General features: G+C 48.2%; 1 protein-coding gene across 2 annotated transcripts in view; it reads right to left on the reverse strand.

The window, feature by feature from the left end:
• DCPS (decapping enzyme, scavenger) overlaps positions 1–10196 on the reverse strand; it is a 36811-nt gene extending 26615 nt beyond the window's left edge. Inside the window, exons 1-2 of one of the 2 annotated variants that reach the window (XM_036862122.1) lie at positions 9975–10196; positions 8070–8244 (exon numbers count right to left, since the gene is read on the reverse strand). In XM_036862122.1, coding sequence (XP_036718017.1) covers positions 8070–8244; positions 9975–10175 — 376 coding nt within the window. In that variant the 5' untranslated portion in view covers positions 10176–10196. The remainder of the gene's footprint in view (positions 1–8069; positions 8245–9974) is intronic. The other variant, XM_036862123.1, reaches the window with a different exon arrangement.

Below are 10196 nucleotides of genomic sequence, written 5' to 3' on the forward strand. Positions count from 1 at the left end.
TTCATAGGCTAATGAGTGGGAGGAGTATTCCAGCTATTTAGGGAAGGGGCAGGGATTTCCAGGAATGGGGCCACTGCCCACTTTTTGATCCTTATGGTCGGTCTTGGAACCGTCATGGTGCCTGTAGGTGGTAGGTGCGTCATTTAACTTGCTGATGTGTTACAGTGAGTGTATACTGAGGCTCAAGGTCTAATGGAAGTTGACTTGTCCACGATCTTGGACCCATTTGGTTCTAATCAGTTTATGTCATGTCCTTGGGCTATATCATTCTTTCAAAGGCTGTGCCCTGCCCCCTTCCCTCCTGTTTCAGGACCAATCTAGGAAGTCTAACAACTAATAGGATTTCCAGTAAGAGGAAATAAAGGAAACAGAGAGAAGGAAATTATCAAAGAAATAATAGAAAAAATATTCAGAGTGAAAGGCTAACATAAGACTTTAAATTGAAAGGGTCCAAAAGTACCCAGCGGAATGAATGAAAAAAAAAAAAATCCAACCTAGACACAGCATTACAAAACCCCACTACACTAAAGATAGAAGACATCTTATATGCTTCCAGAGAGGAAACTAACAGAGCAAACAAATGACAACAAAAAGCGAAGTTAGCTACAGAGAAATAAGAATTAAACTGGCATTGGATATCTTATTAGCAACAATGCTTTATTTAAGTCAAGAGATCAATGCCTTTAATATTCAGAGGGGAAATAAATTTAAATTCTGTATTCAGTCAAATCATAAATTAAAAGTGAGGGCAGGCACTTCCCTGGTGGTTCACTGGTTAGGACTCCGCACTCTCACTGCCAGGGCCTCGGGTTCAACCCCTGGTTGGGGAACTAAGATCCCACAAGCCACGTGGTGTGGCCAAAAAAAAAAAAAAAAAAAAAAGTGAGGTCAAAACAAAAGATTCAAAGTTTTCCTCTCATTTATTCTTTCTGAGGAAGTACTTAAGAATGTACTTCAGCTAAACAAGAGTAAAACAAGAAAGAAAAAGACACAGCATCCAGAAGACAGTGGATCTAACCCAGGAAAGCAGCTGTGGAAGGGAAGTCTGTTGAGAGCTCAAAGCACGCCTCAAGAATCAGCTCTCGGGCTTCCCTGGTGGCGCAGTGGTTGAGAATCTGCCTGCCAATGCAGGGGACGCGGGTTCGAGCCCTGGTCTGGGAAGATCCCACATGCCGCGGAGCAACTAGGCCCGTGAGCCACAACTACTGAGCCTGCGCGTCTGGAGCCTGTGCTCCGCAACAGGAGAGGCCGCGATAGTGAGAGGCCTGCGCACCGCGATGAAGAGCGGCCCCCGCTTGCCGCAACTGGAGAAAGCCCTCGCACAGAAACGAAGACCCAACACAGCCAAAAATAAATAAATAAATAAATAATTAAAAAAAAAAAAAAAAAGAATCAGCTCTCCAGATTGGAGCGAAAAGAGAAGAACATTTTGGAAACAATGTTTCCAGAAGGAAGGAAGGAGATACATAGCAAATTATTGAAGTAAATGACTAGGTAATTTCAGAGTACAGGGCCTCCTCACCTTATGATGAGGTTACATGCAGATAAACCCATCCTAAGTCAAAAACCCATTTACTACACCTAACCTACACCATACCTCAGTCTAGCCTACCCCGAACGCGCTCAGAACACTAACATTAGCCTACAGCTGGGCACCACCATCTAACACAAAGCCTATTTTATAATAAAGTGCCGCTATCTCACGTAATTGAATACTGTACTGAATGTGAAAAACAGAATGGCTGTCTGGGTACAGAATGGTTGTAAGTGGTTTGCCCTCGTGATCTCAGGGCTGCCTGGGAGCTGTGAAATACAAGTACAGTACAGCTGACAGAGAAGCTGGGGGACAGCAAAGGACAGAAGAGGTGCTGGGAAGGCCGGAGGCTTCTCACCGATACTCTCCCCCAGCAGAGTGATACAACGGAATAAGGACTAAAGATTTTGATATATTTAGGCTTCCAAAGGCAATTAAGAAAAAAACCCTGGAAATAATAATATAAACATCAAAAATTGGGAGGAGGAGGGAGGGAGGGTGAGGAAAATGTAAAGGAGCTAAGACTTTCATCTTCCATTGTGGGAAACTGATAATGTCAAAATTGATAAATCAAGAAAGAGGTGTATAAGCATATTACTCAGTTAAGTGTCTAGAAGAAATCACCAGAAGCACTAACCCCAGAAACTGTCTTAATGGTAGTTACTTCTGGAAGGCAGAACCAGGGTGGGTCAAAGTGGTACCAGAGCCTGTCTCTACCCAGATAAGCCTCCGTGCTATTTGATTATTTGACCGTGTGACTGCATGACTTTGATAAATGCCCCAGCCTACCCCAGACACTCTTATTCAGTGGGTCCAGACTCTGTATTCAAGAAAGCTCCTCAAGCAATTCTGATGACTGACCTCTGCATCCCATTCAGAGCTGAGAAATGATGATTTTATGACCTCATCTGATACCGAAGCCCCCTGAGGTAGGCTAGTCAGCTACTCGATTCCTCATTTCTCATTCAGAGAAACTGAGTCTCAGAGCAATTCCATGATGTGGCCCTGAGCCTGGGGTATTTCTCGTGTTGGATGATGCTGGCGCCCTTCCCCACCCTGCTCTGGTGCTGTCCTGGCCAAGACCTGTCTGGCAAGGCTTCCCCTGCTGGTCACGGTTCAAACTGCACTTGTCCTTCAGCTCAGCTGTGCCGGGAGGGCTGCGGAGGACACCCGAGGGGACGGGGTGAGAGGCCTGTGCCAGTCTGTGCTGGAGCGGAGCCACGGAGCCTGGTACCGGCCCTGTCCTCCAGTCGTTGGAGGAGGCCACATGCCACCCTCCTCTGCCCGCTGGCACTGTCCCGAGTGGGCACCGCACAGCACAGGGCTCCCTCGTCCGCAGAAGGCAGAACAGAAACAAAAGTCTGCTAGTGCCCCAGACCCAAAGGAAGGCAGGAGGCCTTAATCAAACACTTTTACTTGCAGCAACAGTGACTAGAAACCAAACTTGAGAATGAGGGCAGAGCCCTATAATGCAGCTGGGAAATATTCTTAGTTCTTCCAAGGACTTGCCAGTTTTTCTTAATTTTTAATTGGGAAATATACTGTAAATATTAAATGTGTGTCTGTGTATATATATAACACACATATATATGTATATATATATACACACACACATTTTACACACACACATATATACACATATACATACGCATATGTACATAAATATAAAATATATACTGTTTAAAGACCTAAAATTAAAGAACCTCCATGCATGGAGCACGCGGCCCAGGAAACAAATATTACCCGAAGTCTCTGCCCTGCCCCGCCAGGGATAATCATTTGCTGAATTAGGGATTAATCATTTCTTTTTTTTTGTCTTCCTAGTTTTATGAGGCATGAATGCATCCACAAGCAGTGTATTGTTTAGTTCTGCTTGTTTTTCAACGTGATCTAATCGGAATCAAGGAATCACACAGTATTTTATGTCTTGCTTTTCCGGCTCTATGTGTGTAGAGCCTTCCTTCCTGGCGTGTGTAGCTGGGTGGAGAAGTAGTCCAGTGCAGGATTTACTTACCTACTCTTATTGTTAGTTGTTATCTGGACTGTTTCTAGTTTTTTCTATGCTGCCAGAAAAACTCTTATGGGAGTGGCTGGCCTTTTAAAATGCCCCTCCTCCAGAGCCCCAGGTTTTGCCTCTGTACAGAATACCGGGCCTGTAGCTAGAGTTCTGGGAGTTCCCTGCACCCACGAGAAGATGGGATTCCCAGGGTCCCTTTGCTCCCTGGCGCGGCCTTACTCACACACAGAAGCCGTCTGCTGTGAACCTGAGACTCCCCACCCCTGCTCTAACAGCAGGGAGAACAACAGCCTTTTTAGAGGCAGTCTGGATTTCTGAGTCACACCGCTCTGCCTACTATCTGCCCCTTCTTCCCCGGGTAAGAGAACAGAGTTCCCAATGAAAGGGCTCCACTGATGGGCCACAGGCGTGAAAGCGTGAGAGCTGGAGCAGGAGGGGGCCAGGCTCTGCCCCGCCATCTGGCCCACAAGGTCCTCACATTTGCCACATGGCTACAGGGGGAACAAAGGAAACCGGACCGTGGTCAGGGCCAGGCATGTTTCCCTCTGTTACATATATTGTTCCATTTAAGGCTCATATAATTTTAAAGGTGGAAAAACAACAACAAAAGATGACTAACACTTTTGAGTACACACCATATGCCACTGTGCTAAGTGCTTTAGATACCTTATCCCAGTGGGTCATAATCCATGACAGTGGTGAGGAAATTAATTTAGGAGGTTAAGACCAGCATCTAAACAAAAGGAAACAGACAAGACTGGAATGAAGATGAGAATACTAGAGCGTGTCCCATAACGTAAGGGTAAGTACTGTTTTGTGAATTCTTTCTGTACCTTATATTCACATATATTTATCTATCTGCGCTGGGTCACAATGTAAACTATATCTATATCTCTCACTGTGGATAGAGGCTAAAAAATCTTAAAATACCCTTTCTTGTCTCATTTATTTCCATCCTGACGTAGGTTCAGTTACTAACCTAATTTAACAAGAAAATAACTGCAGCTACTTCCTCAGCTTCATCTGGGTCACACAGCTCCGTCACCAACCACCCACCAGGCTCCCGCTGCTCTCCGTTTCCCTTTCCTCCCCCAGAACACGTGCTGCAGCCTCAGCCCAGGGCATCCTCCCCGCCCCTCTCACCAGCTCTTTGCACAGCTGGTTCCTTTCCATCCTTCAGGCCTCAGCTTGGGGGTCATGTCCACAGAGCCCTGGTCCCCAGCCCGAGCAGCCCCTCTCCTGTTCACGGCCATGTCGATGTGTCTCCTTGTCGCCATCTGCCTTCCCCACTACGGCCCCAAAGGAGGTAACGTCTGATGCCCTCGCCTGTGTGTACCTGGCAGCAGGCACTTCCTAATTGGTTGGCTGAATACAGACATTCAAGTTCTCACAATTGGTAAATGGCAAAGCCAGGATCCCAGCCGGAGGAGCCCGGACCCCTTGACCCCTGCACTGTATATGAAAACTACGAAACAGCACCAGTAAGTGTTAGCGCTTGGCTGGGTCGGACTCCGACGCCCGTGCTCTATTAGGTCAACGGGGTAGGGGGGCCATGAGGGCCTCGCTGAACAGCCTTTTGTGGTCAGCTGAGAACTTGGAAGGGGTAAGTGAGGAGACAGCAAAACCTCAGGCTAGAAGAGAAGAAGTCTGCCACAGAATAGAGAAATACCAGAAGAAGTCATCAGAGCAGCCAGCTTAGAAATGAGCTGGTGACTGGGACTAGAGAGGCGGGGCTGAGAAGCCTGAGGACCAAGGCCAAAGGGATACTTTGGCCGTGCTGCCACCTCGTGGCTGTGGAATGCTTGGCCCACAGGAAAAAAAAGAGAGGTGGGCTGGCCTGTGGGTTCATTCTTCAGGGGTCATTTACTGAACACCTGATGTGGGCCTGGCTGCTGGGGCCTGGAAATGAGTCTGATGCGGCTCCAACATCCAAGGACCGCTGTTCCCTACATCCGGGCAGTGACCCAACCCTGAGAGGTTTACTTCCCGCTTTTCACAGTAGCTTGTGGGGTGCACCCTCCCCGAAACAAGACTGAGAGGGCAGAGATGGTCTCTCATTCATCTCTGAAGCTCCAGCACCCAGCACAGGGCCCAGCACATCAGAACAGTCATAGTGGCTACAATTTAATATGTGCTAAGTGCTTCTAAAGACAGCTCATCAGTTCTCACATTTTACCTGAGGCACCTATGAGACCACCAAATGGAGGTGTCAAGTCAGTGTTTATTTCAGTATGAGCCTGGGGTTCTTGGAGAGGTCAGAGATGGAGAAATAAATGTGAACATCACCCACAGATGTGTTCAAAGACCAGGACCTCTCAACGACTTTCATGTGCATGTGACTCACCTGGGGTTTTTGCTAAAATGCATATTCTGATTGTGCGGTCTGGAGCGGGCTCTGAGAGTCTGCATTTCCAGCAAGCTCTCAGGTGACACCAACGTTGCTGGTCCACAGACCACACTCTGAGTGGGAAAAATCTGGAACAGAAGTTGACAAACCATGGCCAGAAGGTCAAATCCAGCCTATGGCCTGTTTCCCTACATCCAGCAAGATAAGAGCAGTACTTTTATTTTTAAAAAGGTTAAAAAAGAAAAGAATATGTGACAGAGACCATTAGTGGCTCACAAAGCCTAATATATTTATCTCTGGTCCTTGACAGAAAAGGTCTGCCAACCCCTGATCTGGCATGTCATCCAGGGACAGGACGCACAGCGAAACGAGAGAGGGATGAGGGTGGAGCCCTGAGCCAGACTGTTATGACTTCCAAGTTGCCGTGCCTAGTTTCAGTAGGAAAAATAAGAGTATAATGCACTGTTTGTGCGCTTATGCTTAAAGACAGTGAGCCCTGGAAAAGATGAGCTAAAGCCTGAGGCTCCCAGGTGGGAGTGTGCCGCACTGGGGAAGAGGTGTAGACATCTTCGGGGCTGAATGGGGACAAACACCTGTCATCTTGATAATCCACTGCCTCTTTCAGCGCTTATCCTGGAAAAAAACGACAAAAACAGAAAGGCGGGGCAACAGCCACCAGCAACTGTGTGCAGCACCACAGAAGTACATGTGCTGAAAAAAATAATACGAAAGGGAGTTCTACAAGGTTGCTCTGTGGAGCAAAACCTTCTGAATTTTGGATGAGGGTGGGGAGGGTGGAGAGAGAAAAGGGTAAGGCAAGGGCAAGGGGTGCAGCAGAATAACGGCCCCAGAGCCTGTAGTTTGGGGGCTGCCCCACGTCGTGTTTGACTACAGTGTTTGGCTACTGTCATGCTTCTGCCACGCTGTGTTGACGACTATGTCTGCTTAAATGTCAGCGCCTGAGAAAGCAAATACAGCCGTCCATTTCCGTCAACGGGAACCGATCAATCTGGCCCTCTTTCAACAAAGGACCGGGCTCTTTTGCTTCCAGCCGTGAAAAGTTTGCTTGTCTCACATTAAGCATTCACATATATTTCCGAAGGACAACAAGAGAACCCTTTCTCGGGGGTGCAGAAAAGACTAAGTCTACCCAAAAGACCGTGGCAGGATATCTGTAAAGCCAAACTGTTCTTAAATGCTGGAGGGCAAATAAAGACAGAAGGATATTATAAAACTGTCCTGGGCTGCAAAGTACATCCCAGAATTTCCTGGTTGGAAGGAACCTTCAAGGTCAACCAGGCTGCCTCATGCTTCCCACAAAGCTGTCTCCTGAATCTAACCGTCTAAAGGAGAAAAGCTCACATCACGTCTGGCTTTAGGCATGGAATATTCTTCTTCTTCCTCTTCTTAATAAATTTAAAAATACTTGTGATCAAAACCAAATCACTGCCTTTTAACCCACAAACTCCTGCCCTTCTCAAGTCCTTCCTCAATCACACTGTCTCTCCCCTAGAAAGTGAGTTCCTTCAGGGAACTAACTGATCTTGCGGCACCCAGCACACTGCTCATTCCACAGCCGCGTGGTGAGCAAGTCCTCGGTCGACTAAAGATCTCAATTTTTCTGCCACCTTTTTGCTGTGTGATCTTAGACAACTTCCTTAACCTTCCCAAACTGCATTTTCCTCACCTGTAAAGTCCTATCACAATAGGGCTATTTTGAAGACTAAACAGAATGACACATGTAGAATACTTAGAACGGTGGCTAGCACAACAGTAAGGGTTTAATAAGTGCTGACAATCATTATTATTCAATTAGTAGATGAAACCGTTCTGTCCTATGAATCACACTCCCACCCCAAAACACATCACACCAGAACTGGGTTTCTCAGCCTCGGCACCATTGCCATTTCTTTGCTGTGGAGGCCCACCCTGTGTTTTGTAGGACATCTAGCAGCATCTCTGGTCTCCGCCTTGTAGGTACCAGCAGCACCCCACCTCCCCAGGTCTGACAACCAAAAATGTCTTCAGAGATTGCTAAATGTCCCCTTCTTCCTCCATAAGGAACTACTGCACTAGAATATGCAAATCAGTTGTGGAGTGGTCACTGCACCCCCTGATTCCCCACCATCCCACTCTCCCCACAGGCAGCCACCCCCACCCCACATGCTCACCACTCAGTTGCCGTGGAGGGAACAGGTGATAGGTGCTGTAGATATCATTGGAGAACTGCAGCTGGAGCTCAGGGCTGCCCTTCAGGAGCTGGGCAACGTGGTCCACCTGAAATGGTGTCTTCTCCAGGATCACAATGGCATCCTCTCCGTCCCCATCCCCAGAAGCCTCATTAACCTGTGGGTGAGACACCATCAGTGGGCCCAGGGGCAGAACCACAGGTGAGGTCTGGAGAGCAAAGGTAAAAGATGTAAAAGCTCCCAGGGCCTCTGCAATCCCAACACTTGGGATTTCCTTCCCTGCAGTCTTGCCTCTGGGGAAGTCTAGCCGATGGCGCCCATGTTTCTTCTCCCAGAGAAGGCATCGCATCAACCCAAATCCTTGTGGCAGCTCTCACATCCTCCTTCTAAAAGATGCAAAGCTTCTCAGCTGTCTTCTATTTTAGGCTCACAAGGCCTCTGTCAAATTCTCCCCATTTTACAGATGAAGAAACTGAGGTCCAGAGAAGACTGTTTGCCCAAAGTCACACGAATAGTCAATGTTGAAACAGAAACCAGAATCTGGGTATCCCAACAGGCTTCTAGGTCGAAGGTTCTCATGGCTAAAATCTTCAGCAGGTGCTGCAGACTGAAGACAGGTAGGTCTGAGAGAACCAGACAGAACCTTGTAAAAAACAAGTTGCAAGGGGCTTCCCTGGTGGCGCAGTGGTTGAGAATCTGCCTGCCAATGCAGGCGACACGGGTTCGAGCCCTGGTCTGGGAACATCCCACATGTCGCGGAGCAGCTGGGCCCGTGAGCCACAGCTACTGAGCCTGCACGTCTGGAGCCTGTGCTCCGCAAGAAGAGAGGCTGCGGTAGTGAGAGGCCCGCGCACCGCGATGAAGAGTGGCCCCCGCTCGCCGCAACTAGAGAAAGCCCTCGCACAGAAACGAAGACCCAACACAGCCAAAAATAAAATAAATAAATAAATAAAATAAATTAAAAAAAAAAAAAACAAGTTGCAGGGACTTCCCTGTCAGTCCAGTGGTTAAGACTCCGCGCTTACAATGCAGGGGGTGTGGGTTCAATCCCTGGTCTGGGAACTAGGATCCAGCACCGCCAAAAAACAGAGAGAGGCACAGAGAGGCATGGAAGCCTCGGCCAGGTCCCCCTGATGCTCTCAAAAGTGAGAGCTCCTGCCAGGAGTTCTGGAGAACCCTTGGACAGCATCCTCACTAGTTCTTGAGGTGGTCTCCAGTCTCTCCTCAGCCCCTGCTGGAAAGCTGAGCGCATGGCATTAGAGGCAGCGGTGTCTGCCTACCTGAAGATACTCTGCTCTCCTGAAGACCAAGGATGGTAACTTTCATCACTACGTCCCCTGCACCCAGCTCAGTGCTGGCCTGTCAGCGCGTGATATGTGGAACTGAATCACCAGTTTAATAAAGAACTGAATCACCAATTTAATAAACTGTCTGCTCGGTTGGGGCTGGAGTTCTGTATAGCAAGGATCAGACCTCCCACATTCTCTATGTCCCTACCTGGATGAGCAAGACCGTCCAGAACTTGCTGGGTTCCTAGCATCTTACAGGTTTAATGAATGACTGATAAATGCTTAGAGACTTCAACATGTGATTTTGAATCGGCAATACACTCTACAAATGTTAGCTTTTTTTAGTAAAAGAGGAATTAGGAAAATTAGCCCTACGCGTGTTAATTCCCTTAATTTCACAGGTAGTCTTGCCTCCTCCACGAACTAACCCCCCTGCATTTTAGTGCACTCTGCCTTCCCCGCTCCCCACCCCGAGGAATGCGCTTGGTATTTTCCGAAGAATCTAAAAAAAAAAAAAAAAAAAAAAAAAAATCCGCCTCCGAGGCGACGATTGGGTCACTCCTTCCCGCATCCCCTCCCCAGGGCTGCCTAATGGTACCTTCCCGTGTAGGAAAATGATTTTGTCCCGCGCAGACTCCCTCAGCACTTTTTTCACTCTAAAGCCGGAGAAAGGTAAGCGGACAGGGGCAGAGGTACCATTCCCAATGCCCGCTTCCTTCCCCTCTGTGCTGGGCGCCTCCGCCTCCTCGGCATCCAGTTCGCGCTTTCTCTTGCTGGGCTGCGGCGCTGTGTCCGCCATGCTGCCCGGCGGGAGGTGTGC

The sequence above is a fragment of the Balaenoptera musculus genome, chromosome 8 (genome assembly GCF_009873245.2).
Source record: "Balaenoptera musculus isolate JJ_BM4_2016_0621 chromosome 8, mBalMus1.pri.v3, whole genome shotgun sequence".
NCBI classification, from domain to species: Eukaryota; Metazoa; Chordata; class Mammalia; order Artiodactyla; family Balaenopteridae; genus Balaenoptera; species Balaenoptera musculus.